The 18,972-nt window shown below is 43.6% G+C and overlaps 1 protein-coding gene across 1 annotated transcript; it reads left to right on the top strand.

The window, feature by feature from the left end:
* The first annotated feature begins 428 nt into the window (after positions 1-428).
* Positions 429-3,448, top strand: LOC101762120 (pectinesterase). Its single transcript, XM_004978904.2, has 2 exons — positions 429-1,540; positions 2,044-3,448. Exons 1-2 carry the CDS (start codon positions 532-534, stop codon positions 2,721-2,723), a joined length of 1,689 nt encoding a protein of 562 aa, XP_004978961.1. The 5' UTR covers positions 429-531; the 3' UTR covers positions 2,724-3,448.
* The last annotated feature ends 15,524 nt before the right edge of the window (positions 3,449-18,972 follow it).

Raw genomic sequence — 18,972 nt, forward strand, 5'->3', positions numbered from 1 at the left:
GTCACATGTTGCTGATGGCAATGCTTCCTTCTTGCTTGTTGCCTTCCCAACCACCTTATACTAGTGATTGCACATGTGTTGCTTGGCGCTTGATTGGGGATCTTAAAATGCACTTTGAGAGTTTAAGGACTTGTATGACACCCTTAGACAAATTGGTGGATTTTTGAAAGTTTAGAGACTCGGATGGCATCTTGAGATAAGTTAATGGACCTGAAAATGCATTTTGAGAGTTTACAAATCTAAATGACACTCATGATAAGTTTAGAGACCGCTCGTAGTATTTTACTTTTCGCTGGCTTATCGGCGTGTCTTGGCCGAACATGCATGCCTGTAGCTGTGACATGGCAAGACACTGGTGAAATGCAAAAGCATTACTCCACAAAACACTCGCAACGGTCTGTTTCCAACTGCCATTACGCCTATAAATCAACAGCAGAGACCCAAGTGCTGAACTTGCACCGAGCAAAGAAGAACACGCGCAAGCAGCTTATTAGCTTCAAAAGTGGTAGGGCAAGCTCCGGAAGAGGCGACATGCGTGGGCTACGGCCATGGTCGCGCAACATTGCGGCGGTGCTGCTAGCTCTCGCGACGGTGGTGTCTGCCACTGCCGCCGGAAAGAAAGATGAAGCGGTGGTGGCGAGGGGCAACTACAATGTGGCGGTCGTCGACGTCTCGAGGATTACTATCTCAGCGGCTGCGGCGCCGTCGAGCATGAACGTCTCAGCCATCTGCCAGTCGACGCCGTACCCGAGCGCGTGCGAGACGGCGCTCTCGTCGCCAGGGCCGGCCAGGGACGACCCGTTCGCGGCGTCCGTGCAGTTCGCGATGGCCCGGGCCGCGTCGGCGCGGACGCTGGCGCGAAACGTCTCGGGTGCCTCTCGGTCCACGCCCCACCGCGGCGCGCCGCCGTCGGGCGTGATGGACTGCGCGGAGCTGCTCGACATCAGCGTCGCCCAGCTCGGCGACGCGCTCGCCGCCGCCGCCGGCGACGCGGACGGTGCGACCACGTGGCTCAGCGCCGCGCTTACGAACCAGGGCACGTGCGCCGACAGCCTCGCCGCCGAGCCGGACCCCGCGGGGCGCGACGCCGTGCGCGCGCGTATCTCCGCGCTCACGCAGTTCATCGCCACGGCGCTGGCCCTGCACGCCAGCAAGCTCAAGCCAGACGCGAGCGGCGGCCCACCGCCGACGCCACCGGTGACGACGACGTTCCCGTCATGGGTGTCCCAGCATGACAGGAAACTCCTTCGTTCTCCCGTAGACAGCGTCGCCATTGATGCGGTGGTGGCGCTCGACGGCAGCGGGACGCACAGGACCATCAACGAGGCGATCGCGGCCGTGACGGCTGCGAAGGGCGGCGGTGGTGGCGGCGGAGGGAGGAAGGTGATCCACGTGAAGGCCGGGCGGTACGAGGAGAGCGTGAGCATCTCCAGCAAGCAAAAGAACGTGATGCTGATGGGCGACGGCAAGGGGAAGACGGTGATCGCCGGCCACAAGAGCGCCGCCGACGGCTACACCACCTACGCCACCGCCACCGTCGGTACGTGCTATACGTCGGCATCTATCTGCTCATGCACAAAAGCTACACATACCTACATGCAAAAGTTGCAACAGACCACACTTCATGTTTGGAGAGAAGAGTAAATTCAAATCTTCTTCTTTTAGACAAAGTAAATTTAAATCTTCAACCTACTTTACTTGCACATGGCCTTGAGGCCGAGGCCCAAAATGGTAGGGTTCTTGCAATTATTTGGTTTCGATTTGGTCGTTAGATGCCTGCACTTTTCTAGGCTTTGCTGCCATCTCGTCTACATGTAGCACACGAATACCAGTAGCTACGCTGCCTACGCATCAATGCATGGTTCGTGGTTGTAACAACATGGAGCACCGTCGTCAAATGCAGCGTCGACAGCGACGTTTCACTTGCCATGTCGCCCACTCTTCACCCCTTTCTCCTTTGTGCTCGACAGTACACTCTCCCATTGTCTTCCATACATTCTCACACCTTAAACCTTTACTTTGTGATCTTTGCGTGTGGTACAGCTGCAATGGGCTCGGGCTTCATCGCCAAGGGCCTCACCATCATCAACAGCGCCGGGCCGGGGAAGGGCCAGGCCGTGGCGCTGCGGGTCGGCGGCGACCTCTCAGTCGTGTACCAGTGCGCCATCCAGGCGTACCAGGACACGCTCTACGTGCACTCCAACCGCCAGTTCTACGCCGAGGACGACATCGCCGGCACGGTGGACTTCATCTTCGGCAACTCCGCGGTGGTCATCCAGAACTGCGACATCCAGGCCCGGAGGCCCAGCCCGGGGCAGAAGGACACGGTCACGGCCCAGGGCCGGACCGACCCGAACCAGAACACGGGGATTTCAATCCACAAGTGCAGGATCACCGGAGCGTCGGACCTCGGCAGCACATCGGTGTATCTGGGCCGTCCGTGGCAGAAGTACTCGCGGACCGTCGTGATGGAGAGCTTTCTCGATAGTTCGATCTCACCGGCCGGGTGGCTCGAGTGGTCGGGACAGTTCGCGCTGAGCACACTGTACTATGGGGAGTACGGTAACACCGGGCCTGGTGCCGGGACAAGTAATCGGGTGACGTGGACTGGAGTGCACACGTCACTGTCCAGGTCAGATGCCACGAGGTTTACTGTGGCGAATTTTATCATGGGAGACTCATGGTTGGGTGGCACTGGAGTGGCCTATGATTCGGGACTGTGAGGCAGGATGTGGTCTACCCGTATTTGCCATTGATCGGGAATGATTAACCATGATAGGATGAACCAATTTAAATAAATAAAAGATTGGAAAAAAAAATCTGCAAGAGCCCTGCCTTGACTTGTAGGGAAGTAACACAAGTCAGGAGTGTGAGCGTGGCCCAATTGTGCGTATCCCGTGCGTGGTGGCAGCAGGGTTGGAGATTGATTTTGTGTACCGTAAAAGAGCTCATAGCAAGCAACCGTATCTGGAAAAAAACGATTGGTGGATATTAGTACTGTCACTGCACAGAAAGCAAAGGATTGGGGATTCAGTGGTGTAATGTTAAGAGGTCGTGCGACATGAAGACATTGATAGCAATATGGGGAAGTTCCCATCAGGCAACATATCTCTCTTTGTCCAAATAGAAGGAAAAGGAGACAATTTGAACATTCCTATGGAACTCCCCTTCAGACGACTCTGATGAAACAGAACATTCTTGTTATTGCTCGCCAATGGCTCTAGCAAAATGTACGACTCGCCCTTGCAAACTAAAATCTTTGCTTGCTTGGAGCTTAAGTGTGGTAGAACCGTCCAGTTTAAACTGACTCAAGTACGTCAGTTAGGCCTTGGGCATCCAACACACAGCGTACTTGAATCAATGTAAACCCGGTAGTCCATCGGGTGTCCTTAATTCACCCGAAGACTCCACATTATGTTACATCCATACATCCAAGATCGCTTACACATGAGCTCGTTACAGACATTATAGCTTTAAACAAATAATTTACAGTAGCGGATTATTACAAACCATAAGAGAGTTGTCTTAAACATACGATACCAGTACCTAAGAGTTTTAAAACAAACCACTTTGTTTATAGTCAGGGACGGTAACATTATATAGGCATATTTAAACAAACGTGACTTAAAGAAACACGTCGTGCCCACAACGTATTTCCCCATCTTCGGGAGCTCCTTCCTTAAGCATAGGCCATCTACTGACCTTCTTCAACTGCAACAAGGGTCACACAAACCCTAAGTACTAGGTACTTAGCAAGACTAACCCGTCAACGGAAAAGACTCAAGGCTATGCAAGGCTTTCTTTGGTTTCTTGCTAACTCAGGTTAAGCGAGCAAATCTTACTAAGAGTAAATCCTTAAAATCATCTTTTAATTCAAGTTAGTTACTAGACTTCTTATATTTCAAAGTTTGGAGTCCAAGCCAAAACAAGCATGCTAACATCATAAAGCATTTATAAACATCATTAGCGAGCAACTTTACGATGATGGTTAGAGATCAAGCGGTATTCATATCCGTCGAGCACGGCGAGTTACAGTTCAAACTTCGGCACCTCAGAAGTGCATCAGTTTATCGGGTCCCACATACCGGCATGTGATTAGTGCGTTCAAAGCTTGACCTAAAGGGCCATCCATCAAATGGGCCTTAAATCCATTATCCAGATAGGACCAAAACTTCCAACTTTGTTTCCAACAACATTCATCAACATCCTTTAACATGAAACTAATGTCCCGCCCACCCCTTCATTAAACAAATTGTTTTGCACTCTAACAAATTTTAGATGTTGTCCTTATGCAAGTAACGAGGAATTACTTGACTTCTGCGGCACTAGCAGATTAGACTTAACCTTCTACTTTTAAACAGGTGGCAAAGATGTCCTTAAAACAAGGAATTTGGAATGCATAAAAGGACTCTACTCAACTCCTAGACTTAATGCACAATCATGAAATATAACAATTTGGACTCAAATTAGCAAGGTTAAATAGGATTAATGCACCGGGGCTTGCCTTACTGCTCCTCGGGGTCAGCAGTCTTGACGACGAGCTCTCGAGCAGCTACAGGACCTTGCTCTACCACGATCACGTCCTCGCCTTCTTGAGCTGGCTCAGAGGGGATCTCCACGAACTCCACCTCTAGCGGCTCCGAATCTACACGGAAATGATGTAATGAATGAAAAACAACATAAAATAAGCATCCTCTTAATTTTATAAATGCTAACTTAATGAAATCAGAGCTCCTTATATTTTTTTAGAACAAGAGTTACCCATATACCAAGGAATAATTATAAACCAATTAAATAGGATTTATCCTAATTTTAAATAAAAGAAAAGCATTTTAAATCTAATAAACCATTTTCATAAATTCTAAATGGTCACTTATTTTTATTAACTACAAAATAGATTTTAGTTCTTATTTTGAATATTTTCCTAAATTTTATCTATTTAAGGAGGTAATTAAAGTAAAAACATCCTAATTTTAAAGTAGGTTTAAATAAAGGAAAAACAAAATATTTTGCTATACCATTTATGATTTTTCTTGCATCACACATAAAAATATGAACCCAACATCTTTCTTCTGGGCAACTATTATTTGATCTCTAATATATGTGGTGACCATTAGATTGGATACCTACCCTTATTTTATTATTCCAATATTCAATTTCTCCAATTCCTCACATAGCGTTCCATGTTGTACCTCTACTCTACTGAGTAAAATACAGTGCTACCGCATTAGCCTTTACCGGGATGATAAGGGATCTCCAATCAACTAGAGCTACCTTCTTAGTCTCATATACAAAACAGGGCCTCCGACCTTGACCGCGGCCTGGCGGGGTTGACCGGCGGCGCCCTCGCCGGCGGGGAGCTTTCCCCGCGACAAGAAGTACATGGCTCGGCTCGGCTTGGCACGGCGCATCCACGGGTGGAGTCATCGACGCGGGACGGTGACCAACGATGGCTAGCTGACGCGGCGGCGGCGCCGACGCACGGACACGTCGGCGGCGCGGCAGCTCCGGCGACCCGGCGACCAAAACCCGGACAAGGACTAGGCCTAGAGCACCTACACGAGCTCTAGCATCTCCTTCTCTTGTTCTTATCCCCGGCGCACAGCTCTAGCATGCTCATCCCCATCGGCGGCCATGGCCGCGGCGCGCTCTGGCTAGAGTTGGGCGTTCCGGCCACCCTAGCCCTGAGCTTCTCCAACGCGCGAGCGCACGAGCACCACGGAGCCTTGGAGAGCTCATTCCCGTAGCTAACTTGAGTGGAGAGGGTCGGGAAGGGAGTTCTCACCGTGGGGCGTCGACGGCGGCCGGCGGAACAGGGGAGGGGTCGCGGCGGCGCTGTGGTTGATCTCGTCTGGCGAGGAATGGCTAGGGGTGCTCGGGAGGTTGTCACGGTGTGTTGAGTGAGAGGAATCGACCGGCGACGGCTTATCGATGGTGAAACTGGCGGCGAGCTCTGGCGGCTGGAACTTGGGCGGGAAGCAGAGAGAATGAGCAGATGACGACAACGGCAGGCCGCAGGGTTAAACTTCAAAAAGTAACCGCCTCACCGGCGTACAGCACCAGTCTGCCTGCTTGCTGCTGTCGCACTAGCAAACTGGCGCGTGGCACGGTTAAAATCGGCCGCAGCAGCTTAAGTGGTGACCGGCGGTGGAGCTGGCTGGCAAGCAGGTGAAGCAGCTCAAGCTGCTTGCCGTCGGGTAGAGCTCCAAAATGCACAAAAATTCAGCCCCTTCTTTGATGATTCTAGTCCAAAATCATACACAAAATCTCCGAGAACCTTTAACCAAAGTTGTAGATGTACCATAGAGCTACAATTTATAGATAGAAATTTTTCCCAGGGAATGCACAGTTTGGGAGATCAAAGGCTCTGAACATCATGGCCAAAAACTTGATACTTCCAAGTTCAGTTTCAGACTTCAATGCTATGCCTGACAGTGACCAAAACAGCATACAGTTCAAATTTTGAGCTCCACACACAATAGCCAAACTCCATTTTATGTGATCAACAACTAGTCCAAAGTGTGCATCAACCTTTTCCATCAACTTTCAGAAAAACATTTTCCAAAGTTGCTATACAAATCTTTTTAAATCTGGATCCAAACATAGGTACTTGACCATAGTTGACACTTTTCAGTTCAAATCTGACTTTTTGAATTGGATTTGAACTAAGTCCATTTTAAATTGTCACTTTGATCCAAAATCATTTCTTTGACTTGAGTTCATCATGGTTGACTTGGTCAACTTCCAAATTTGACCTTGTTTGACCATGCTTTCATGTTCTTTTGCCTTTCTCTTTTTTCTTTATATTTCTCCTCTTTAGTGCTTAAGTGAGGTTTAATTCTTTGTAAACACCATTGGTGTTACATTAAGTTCTTATACAAGCAATTTTGCTTGTTTTTTGTTATGTCCACTAGTAGCGCACATGCATGTCACATTCCACAGGGTTGTGACTCACGAAGTGCAACAACACTTCATTCTAAGGTTAATCAGTTCGATTTCAAACTAAATAAGCCTAAAAAAGGGCCCCCACTCAAAATAAGTTCCGCGGAACAATCATCACGTTTGCTCACCTCTGATCGGTTTCCTCTCCTTCAAAATCATAAAAGAAATTCTACATAGAATTACATGAGACAATCTACGAGACCACTCGCGTGTACTGTCTACCTAGAAAAACAGCCAAACCATAAGCTATGCTACTCTGTAATGTTGGAAGGATGTCAATGTACTTGTAATCAAAGACTGAATTGGACTGGTAATCTTGATGATACACATTTCCTCAACGGAAGGTACAGCAAGTTACAACATAAGGATCATGCTTTGATTCACTTCATTCATTAACTAGCGGATGTATCTCTGTTCAAACTCCTTATTTATGACCATGCACTTCGTCGGGATCTTCAAATCATGACCTGGAAGGCAAACAAGGTTAAATGACTGATCAATTTCTTAGCATATCCTGCACTTGTATGTTATGCAGGACTAATCTGAAAAAAATGACACGTGATTCTTTTTTTTTTACCTCAAGAGGAGGAGTAGGAAATGGAGGTTGTGTGCAGTATCTTCCCAAATACAGCATCACTGTTGCGTCGTATTTCCCCTCCTCTTCAAGTGTAAGCAGATCAACGATGCACTGCATCATCCCCTTGACATGGTCTGCAACGTTCTCACCTCCTGGCAGCAGATATCATCTTTGCCTGGGAGTATACGGGAGGGATTTGTTTTCAGGATGTAGGGGTGACACACATCCAGAATGTAGTTCTTGTGTCTTTTTGTACATCGACCCTTACAATTCCAACATCCACTCACAGGATCAAGGGAAACTATTGCGAACACGAGTAAGAGAAGAACGGCTGCTTTCCCAATTAACATCTTGGTGCTAGTTTTAGCAGGTGCTGACCCAACTGGGTTAACGAGAACAAGGACCCTAAGCCTAATGTTATGCATAGAAGGGTTTAATGCTTTTTTATGCGTGAATCTTTGATTGAATAAAGTATGTTGGAAAAAAAAATCTTTGATGATCGAATAATGATTGGGGATAGATACCCTATGGAGCAACCTAGATGCAATATCATTTATGAAGAGACCCTTACCGGTATCCAATGCCTAAGGGGGTGTTTGGTTCCACGTTCCTATCACATCGAATGTTTAGATACTAATTAGGAGAATTAAACATGAGCTAATTATAAAATGAATTGCACAGATGGAGACTAATTCACGATATGAATATATCAAGCCTAATTAGTCCGTGATTAGCACATATTTACTGTAGCATCACTGGTCAAATCACGGACTAATTAGGCTTAATAGATTCGTCTCGCGAATTAGCCTTCATTTATACAATTGGTTTTGTAATTAATCTATATTTAATACTGCTAATTAGTATCTAAATATTCAATATGACATGAACTAAACTTTAGTCCCCGAACCAAACAACCCCAAAGGGATATCCTAGAAGGCGTATAGAGTATATGTTTCTAGCTTCACGGAATCCTAGCTTCACACCACTCTGTATTCAAGAGAAATAAATAAGGCATCTGGTAAATAATTTTTTGTTGACTGCTTTTGAGGCACAAATTCTGTCAAATTATGAAACAAAAGTATGCCGAAAAATTGGCAAACATCTCACTAAAAGCTACTATGAGCCTGCCAACATCACACGATGGGTCTGAATAAAATCCATACTTTAGGAAATATAACAATCCCAATATCCTAAGACCAAAACAGAATAAGGAAGACAAGAAAAAACTTGAAAGTACTTCCTCCGTCCTAAATTACTATCCGTTTTAGGTTTTGTAGATACGTAACTTTTGCTATGCACCTAGATATATATTATATCCAGATACGTAGCAAAAATTATGTATCTAAAAAAATCAAACGAATAGTAAGTTGGGACGGAGGGAGCAGCTGACAACCCATAAAGCACCGTAACCATAGGAATATAAATCAAAACTTACATGTGAATAATGTACTAAATTTTTAAAAAAAAACATTAGCATACCGTGCACGAACAAAGCTAATTAGGAGGTGGGGCGTTTGTTTCCTAGGGACTCAACTTTAACCCCTATCACATCGGATGTTTGATACTAATTAAGAGTATCGGATGTTTGATACTAATTAAGAGTATTAAATATAGGTTAATTACAAAACTAATTGCACAGATGGAGGCTAATTCGCGAGATGAATTTATTAAGCCTAATTAATCCATCATTAGCAAATAGTTATTGTAGCACCACATTGTCAAATCATGGATTAATTAGCCTTAATAGATTCATCTTGCGAATTAGCCCAGGACTTCCGCAATTAATTTTATAATTAGCTCATATTTAATTCTCCTGATTAGCATCCGAACATTTAATGTGATAAGGGCTAAACTTCAGCAAAGTATCAAACGCACCCTTAGTCAACTTGAGGGGGTTCGCGTACGGCGTACCGGCGACGGCAATGCCGCCCGACAGCAGGACACGCGGTGCTCTGTCGGAGTCCTCGAGCGCGGCGGCTGTGGCGGGCAGTGCGGCTGCTGCACAAGAGGATCTCGATCGAGACCAGCAGCGGCAGCAAAGCGCGGGCGGCGAGGGGCACCGAGCTCAGCACACACTGCTGTGAGCCACCGCTCATCGATCGTCAATCCTCCTCTCTCCCACAAACCAGCCTCTGAGACTGGAATCGGATTTTTTTCTCCCCTCTCCTCATTAAATATTAACTAGCACACATACCCGTGAGTTGCAACGGTCACGAAACTGCAGCAGATTCGATTGTGTTTTCAGGCTACGGTTGTGCTTCTCGGTTGTTTCATCATCTACATTTATGAATGAGTACGATCTAAAGATTTTGCTTGATAAAAATGAAGAAATATCTTCTCATAGCTCTTAGTAGTGATATTGGGACCGTTAGATATCTTTCCATCGTAAAATGTAACATCTGAAATTTTGCTTATTTTTGGATGTATTACATGGAGAAGGTGCTTACCGTAGCGAAGCATACCTAATTAACCTCTCAAAAAAGCACTTCGCCCCAAGTTGCTACAGAATCACATTACACGTCAATACATCGCTTCCAAAAGGAATTTTTTTGAAATAAAAGGATAGTCAACCGTATGTAGCTTACTTTGCTTTTCACCAGAGCAGGTAATAAAAAAAGCCTGCCTAATGCCAGGCAGCTGCAAGGGAGTTACGGTCTCACACTCGTTGAGCTGTGCAGTTCCGTCGATAACCAGCAACTCCAGAAGATTTGACTTTTTGGACTTCTTGAGCAATTGGCTAATACCAAAAGCAAATCTGTCCGTCAGCACACCATACAACCTGAAAGAGCTGGAAACTGTACAGAGAATGTATTTCGTTCTCTGCAGAAAATACAATTGATTTTGCCTTGCGCTGCAATAATTTGGAAGCTCAAAGTTTTTGGGAAGATACGCCAACTCTCGCACATACAGGATCTAGTCAGCTTGGACTTGAATTTATTGCATGCATTACCACGTGGCACCCGGGGCTCGTTCGAGGTCTTCAACCCTTCCTCCTCCGCTGTCGAACCACCCTCCATGTTCCGCCCGGCCGCCGCTGCCAAGTCCACCTGCTCGCTCATCTAGGAAGTAGCTGGCGGCATCGAGTATGTCGGCAAGCCGACTCAACAGGCGGATGAGTGGGAACTCGTGCAGATCAACCAGCGGACTGGCCGGCCGCACGGCGTGTCCGCCCGCTCCTCCGGCGGTGGGCAACAGACGCCCTGCGCGCCTGAATAGGCAAGGCCCTCGGGCTGCAAGCATAAAAAATTCAAGACACGAAGCAAATTGTGAGAGATTGGAGTCGATCATGGGATTTTGTGACGAATTCCTTGGCAGAAGTTGCAGCGAGAGGGGCCTCAACATATCCTTGAAGGACGCCGCTCGCGCCTGGGCGTGACGGCGTGTTAATCTTGGAGATGACGGCGGCGTAGCCGACCTTGAGGCGCATTGCGGCGTCGACCCACACGTCGTTGGCGAACCGCACTTTGGGGCCCTCCATCATCGCCAGAGCTATCGGAGAGGACGCCTCGCACATACCCAATTCCAAACCGATCTCTCTGATGGCTCCTTGCCGCCTGAGCCTCACGTCACGTATGAGCTCACGTATTTGACTGCAGTGCAAACGTGTAGGATCGAGTCGGTCGAGTTCCTTCTCCTACCCGGACGAAAGCCCACTCCAGGTCGGTGCGGACCAAAATTTTGCTAGCATGACAACGGACAAAGAACGGACACGTTGCGACTTGCGTGCGAGAGGGACGGACTGCGGGTTGATTACTGAAAACTTAAGGGGTGTTTTCGCAAAATTACCACAACGGTTGAAGGATTGAAAGAAACATCCTCTCTTTAATATTAGGTATAGATTAATCAGCTCTCTGAGACTGGAATCGGATTTTTTCTCCCCTCTCCTCATTAAATATTAATTAATGCTATGGACACTAGCTGAGGTGGAGGGTTAGGACCATATAAAAAGTACATATGTAATACAAGTTGCACTAAAATTTATGTGTAACTAACATACAAATAATATTTACTCTCTCCGTCTCAAAAAGACTGTTCGTTTAGCCTCTAAAACTTGTCCCACAAAGAGTGTTTATATAAGGCCCTCTTAGTACCTTCTGGTGGTGCAGTTAACGAATCGATTATTAACTTCCACCATTGATGCCCGAGCCAAACTCGCTAAATAAGATAGGCTAATAGGTCCGATAATTACTACAAGCGTGCATGCGTAATTAATACTACTCGGTAATCCATCTGATTAAGAAGAGTTATTAGGGGTACTTTGGACTTTTAGCATTGCTACTATCGAATTTTCTTTGTGGGACGGAGGAAGTACTACTCATAACATCAAAATTGGCATAAAATTATTATAGGTTTAACTAACGTACAACAACTCCATGTTTTTGCAGAGTTGGTGGAGTGGAGCTGCAAAAGGATGGAGTTGGTGGAGTGGAGCTGTGTTTTTTGAAATGTAGTGTTGCCAAACACCTTCTAACTATGTGATCCTATGCCCACGGCCCAAATAAAATGTAGTGATCGAACAATGTAGTCCACAGTGTAGTGATCAGAAAGCAATTAATGGCACCACGTAGGGAAAGAGATTCAAAGATAGTAATGCCTTTGTAAAGTGGATATGGTCACATTTATTTGAATTTAGAAACCATGTAAACTGGATATGGTCACATTTATATGAATATATCAAGATTACAAGCCATGCCATTGAGATATGCTGAAATTAATATATAAACAACCATTCAATTTATTATACCATAGGCCAAGCCTCTATATAAACACCATCTAAGCAGAAGTACAAATGCAAACTTCCTCTTTTTCTCCTCAGTCATGGCAACCACCAGAAGCGGCAAGATGAGGGCTGTGTTCCTGGTAGCTGCTGCTATGTTTGTTGTTATCGTGTCTTGCACACTCTTTTCCACCACCTATGCACGTACGTACCTATTTCAATTTGTTCCACAAATATTCGAGCGTTCAAAATCCACTAACCAACTTTTTTTGCAGGTTGTGATCTCATACCGGGAGGAATTTGCAGTGAAGAAAACTGTCACGTGGAATACTGCGGAAAGTTGTACGGCCAAGAACACCACTACGAAAAAGTGTATTGCTTGAAGACTCCTCCTTTCCCGGATCAGTGTTGCTGCGAGGTTAAAGTTGGTAGCCCACCACCATCAGGACACCACCCGAGTCCCCCCAAGTCATCATCCAAGCCCGGTGTTGTTGTGAAATAGCTGCGCTGGCCCATGACGGTTTCCTTGCTTTGAGCAATATCTACAGGCCAACTCTGCTCTTGCATGTAATGCAGCTAATTTACCCGAAGCAAATGCAATAAAAGATGTTTTTTTATCTTAAGGCCTTCAAGAAACTTTGAATTGGCCCCAGCAATGTTTATCAGTATAATTTTATACTTTAGCACCCCTACAAAATGACGTGCGGAGATTGTCTCGCATTCCCCGATTTTCTCATCCCTTATGAAACAGATAGCCCCATACCAACGGTGGGGTTTACATGACGGCGAGCGAGTGCGGAGCATATTTATTACGGAAATGCTATCATCAGGGCGTCCGGACGCCCATCCACATTTTCGGACGCGTCATCCACCGTTCGCTATATCCGACGGCTCCCCTTGCTTCTTACCCGCAACCGCCCCCGCGCGGTTATTTCCCCTTTTCCAACCCGCAACAGCCCTCATTTTCCTCCCTCCCTGTTCCATTCCATTTGCTCCGCAACCGCTGCATTTGCTCTGGCGATGCGGTCGCCGCGTCCGGTGGGAGGGACACCCAAGTCCTCTTCCGTCTCGCCGGCGCTCCCTTCTTCGCCTCCGATGGGAAGGATCACCAGGTCTTCATCTGCCTCGCTGGGAACGCGGTCACCGCGCCCTGTTCGAAGTCCGTCCAGGCCCTCCGCGCCGGCAATGCGGTCGCCGCGCCCGCTTCGAAGTCCGCCCCCGGAGGTAAATTGCGGTGAGCCAAGCATCGATGTTGGCGTTTCCTCCCGCACGCGCTCTCGCCACCAGCTTTCGTCTCCCCTTGGTTTGGACCCCGCTGCTGCTCCGCCAGATCTGCGTGAAGCAAAATCCTCCCCCCAATGCTCTTCAGGACAACGATAACAACCGCGCGGGTGAGTGTTTTTAATTCCGTTCCGTTGTTTTTCTGTGGATTTTGGTTCGGATTTGATTTCGTTTAGTGTTTTAGAGTTCATCAGTTTAGTGTTTCTAGGATTTTTGAACTAGCATATCCTGTGTTAGGGTTACATGTCAGCGCTATTTTTTCAGTTGAGATGTTGCAAAAGTTTTAGATGATAACATTCATGTTACCATTTTATTTAGAGATGTTTCATCAATTACTTATCAATGTTGCTACAGATTTTTTGATATGTTGCAATAGTTTGGATGATATTTAGAGGTTAACATTCAGTTCATCTTTTTAAATTTCAGTTGTTTCATTAATTATTTACCAATGTTGCACCTGCGTTACTTTGATGTTGCAATAATTTACAGGATGTTTAGGATATAACATTTAGTTCACCTTTTTAATTCTGATGTGTTTCATTAATTAGTTATCAATGTTGCACCTGCTTTTTTGAGATGTTGCAAAAGTTTAGAGTATAACATTGAGTTCACCTTTTTAATTCTGAGATGTTTCATTAATTATTTATCAATGTTGCACCTGCTTTTTTCAAATGTTGCATATCTATACAGGTTATATGTTGTATCAATTAGTTAACATATTCATTTTGAATTGTTTCATTAATTTAATATCAATGTGGCACTTGCTGAATAGGGATGTTTCAAAGAATTTTTAGATTCTGAAACATTAAATTTTCATGTACCATTCAATTATACCTTTTTTATCATTTACTTGCTGTCTTTTTTTCATCTTATTTTTCATTCTTTTTGCTGATACTTTGTTTTATTTATTGTTAGCAGTTAAGGTGCAGTTAGGAAAAGAGGAGGAACACTTCAAGACTAGATTCTCAGTTCATAGAATTTGTGACCTACTTCCTAATCTTGAGGATCATCAGAAGCAGTGGATCAATGAAGCTGGCTTTGGTGCTCTGTTGACGTTGGCTAAGTTTTCATTGCCAGTGAAGCTTGTTAAATGGATGCTTAAACATATGGATCCTTTGCTCCGGGAGTTTAGATACAGGAACAAGGTCATTGTATTCAACCGTGATCTTGTTTGCAAAATTCTTGGGCTTCAAAATGGCATCATTCCTTTGAGGTTATCTGGTGACTCGGAAGATGTCAAGAAACTTCGGGAAGTCTACAAGGATGGTGATAGAGCTAAAATTGCAAAGTGTAAAGAGATTGTGCAATCTAGCAAGGACAGGGATTCCTTTGTGAGAGCTTTTTCTCTGTTGGCTCTAGGGACTATCTACACTCCAGGAACAGGCAACTATATCAGCCTCAAATATCTTCATAATCTAGTTGATATTTCTGAAATCAGCACCTTTGATTGGGCGGGGCATCTGTTGGATGAGCTGATGAATGAAGTCAAGAAGTACCATAAATTTACTCCTGATAGGCTTGACAAAGACCACCAAATGGGATCTTGTCTAATTATTCTAGCGGTATGGATATTTAATGCCTTTCTTTCAGCATTTTAAGTTCCTTTTTCCTGCCCATTCAATAATTCTATGATCATATTCTTGTATTCTCTCTTACAAGGACCATCTTATCAAATTTCAGATTGCTTACATGGACCATCTTGATTTGCCAACTGATCGAGGAGGCCATCAATTGAATTACAACCTGCCTCGTATCTGCAATGTTTCAAACACAGACTTTGATTTTGTCTTGGCAGTTGATAAAAACAGGCTTTCATTGGGCAATACATTTGGAAAACTCCCTGTATGTTCTTTTCATAATCTTTTCTTCATTCCTGTTGCCATCTTTTTCATTACTTTTTGCCTTCTTTAAAAATTTCCATGCTTCTTTTCATGATCAGTTTTGCGACTTCTCCCGTACTCCTTATGGTGCTGCTCCAATTGTACAAGAACACCCTGCCCCTGCTGTTGGAATTCCTGCTCCTGCTGCCACTGAGGAAGTCCCTGACCCAGCTACCACTGAGGAAATCCCTGCTATCAGCTCTTTAGATGAATGGCTGCATCAACTACCATCCAGTAACAATCTTCTTCATCAGGTGAAAAAACATGTTACATTTTTAGTTTCTGATTGTGTCATCTTATTATACTCTGTGTTGCAATTCATTCTCTGCTCAAACACTTTTAATGTTGTTGTAGTATATCTTTAAATTATACCCATAGTTTGGTTTCATTTAAATTTGTGTTGTTGTAGTAGTTCTTTAATGTTTCGAATCAACAAATAGGTGTTACAGAAAAATACATCTGTTTTCACAAAATATAATATATTTCACCTTGTTTTCACCAATGTTTCAGTACACATTCTTATGGTGTTGCATGTTAACTTTCTGTGTTTTTCATATTTTTAGTTTCATCCCATCATGTTGCAATGTCCCATTACACTTATTGCTAATACTGTTTTATTTATTTTATAATTCTATATAACAGATCCCTCTGGAGTATCAGAATGTTGCTTCTCATTACTCTAAACTTGTAGAGCAAGATGTTCTCCAACTTGCCGATGCTATCTCTACAACGATCAGTGCGCAAATTAAAGATAAGGTCGTGGCTATTTGGAGGAGACGTCACATTGAAATGTTGGGCAAGATGGCAGATCTAGCTAACATGACGAGGAATGATGGTGTTGAAGCAGGGGTTTCCACCTCTAATGTTGATGCAGCAGATCCTTCCATGTGTGGTGGTTCAGATGGGCAAACTTCCAATGCTGCTGCCACAACAGATGCATCAACTAGCACTTTAGGAGCCCCCACCAGTGCTGCTGGTTCACCTATTGACAAGACAAGCAACGATTCAAGTTATCTTGATGACATCCCTTCATTTGATCTCTTGTCCAGCCAAGGAATTGAAACAGATTGTTTGACCCCAGTGGCAGCAGCATCTAATTTGGGTGACTTTTTTTTACCTTTTTTTTGTCTCCATTTTCATTCCTCTTTTCTTACACGTATTTGAGTATTTTTATTATTCTTTGTGTTTGCAGCTGATCTCACCATTGATGAGACTATTGTTAACAAGCCTGGGTCAAGTACATTTGACAAGAAAAACGGGAGGAAGAGGGCTGCTATCCATCTGAACCAAGGAAAGAAATTGAAGAGAAAAAGTGCCAATCAATCCAAATGCGAATAATGATGAACAAGAACAACCGTGAGCAATTCTTTATGTCTTTCTCAATGTTCCTTATCTATGTTTCACATGTTTCAGTAGGTCCAGTTAGATGTTTCAAGTATGTAGTACTCATGTTACAGCAGTTCAATTTTCTATCCAATGTTCCTTATGTATGTTTCACATGTTTCAGTAGGTCCATTTAGATGTTTCAAATGTGTAGTACTCATGTTACAGCAGTTCAATTTTTTTTCCCAATGTTCCTTATATATGTTTCACATGTTTCAGTAGGTATAGTTAGATGTTTCAAATATGTAGTACTCATGTTACAGCAGTTCAATTTTTCCCCCAATGTTCCTTCTGTATATTTCACATGTTTCAGTAGGTCTAGTTAGATGTTTCAAATCCTAATTTAGTTTTTTTTATCCCAGCCCCACCATTTGTTCGAATTGATGGCTTCCATGTTACTTATGATGAATTCTATGGATCCTTCAAGCAAAGGGGGGAAATTAATAACCATGTGATGGCTTTATGGTCCTATGAATTTAACATTGAAGAAGCTGAATTGCGTGAGAAGGACAATAACATCGTTGAGAAATTTGCTTTATCTACTGTTCTCACTGTAAGATTTGAATTCTGTTTTGCAATTTTTTATTACCATCATATGTGCCCCTGCATTCATTATGATAGTTTCTAACTTTTTTTCAAGGACAAGCTAAAAATTGAACCTGATAATTTCATACAAGACAGCTGCAACACGGCTTTGACAATTTTGAACAAGTCTTGGGATCTCTCAAAAATGGATCTGGTACTGTGTTGCACAATTAAGTTGCCTTTCATTTCCCATTCTTTTTTTTCTTATCTACTTTTTTTTGTAGTTGTTTTTCCCTATTGTTGAAGAAGGGCATTGGGTACTTGTCAGTGTCAACATGTTTCTAAAGGAAATTTGCTGGTTCAATTCTCTTGGGGATCTCGTGATACGAAATGTTTTGTTTCTGCCAAGAATGTGGTCAGTACTCTCAAACTTGCATCTCTTTCTTTTGTTATTAATAGCCTCTGTTACTTGATGCTTTTTTTCATCTTATGGTGTGTCAATAATTGAAAATCAATGTTGCACCTGATGATTTACGATGTTGCAGAACTATAGAGGTTGTAGATTGTAACTGACAATTAAACTTTTTTAGAATTTGCGATGTTACAATAGTTAATTACCATTGTGGCAGATGCTGATTTGAAATGTTTCAATAGTATATAACGTACCATTTGTTTCTATTTTTAGGTCACCAATTTTTCAAAAGCATGTATACAAGCTGGGGTGCTAAACAAAGACATCTCTCTGTTTGATTGGAAATATCCCACGGACTACCCGTATAAAAAATCTTTGTAAGTTTTTCATCATTCATGCAGTTTTTTCATCTTTTCTCACCATGTTTCTTTTGATAACCCAATTCTTTTTGTTTTCAGGCATGATTGTGGGTTATACACAATGCTATATATGAAGTCTTGGAATGGGAAGAAGATGGACACCACATTTGAGCCAGTATGTCTTATTGCAATGTGGCTACCTAATTCTTTTACCCAAATATATGATGTTACTTCTGCAATTTTTTTGGTATCTAATTCTGTTTTCTTTTTCCCTTTTTTAGCACATGATTGCAAACTATAGAAAATTGGCTGCAGGCATTCTCCTACTTTTTCCAAGAAATGATATCTTGACAAGCGAGTTTGTTGAAAAATATTGCAACCAGAAGTAGTGACATCATGTTTCGTTGTGCAATATAGGAGTTTAGGTCTCTGTATATAGCTAACAATCATCTTAGAAATGTGGATGTATGGAGTATTCAGGATTGTGGGATACCAATTATTTTACCTCAGCTTAGTTTTTTTATATGTTGCCGTAGTGCACTTCATATGTTGCGAATTCTGCTTTACTATGTTGCAGAAATGTTGGCTTTAATTTTCTTGTTTGCAACATTTATGGATAACTGATGAAACATCATTAACTTACTATTGCAACATATACTATAAATCTTTTTTTTCTTGCCTTCTTCCTTGTTTTTTATATCTTCAATTGGTGTCGTATGTTGTTGTACTATAATTTTAATGTTGCAAATTCTACGGAACCATGTTGCAATAATGTTGTCGTGCCATTTCTATTTTGCAACAAGTGTTCACAACATTTGAAACACCAAACTAATGAAGTTGCAACATCAACTGTCGCAATGATACATCACATCTTTTTTTTTGATGCCACACAATAT

This window comes from Setaria italica, chromosome VIII (assembly GCF_000263155.2).
Source record: "Setaria italica strain Yugu1 chromosome VIII, Setaria_italica_v2.0, whole genome shotgun sequence".
Lineage (NCBI taxonomy): Eukaryota > Viridiplantae > Streptophyta > Magnoliopsida > Poales > Poaceae > Setaria > Setaria italica.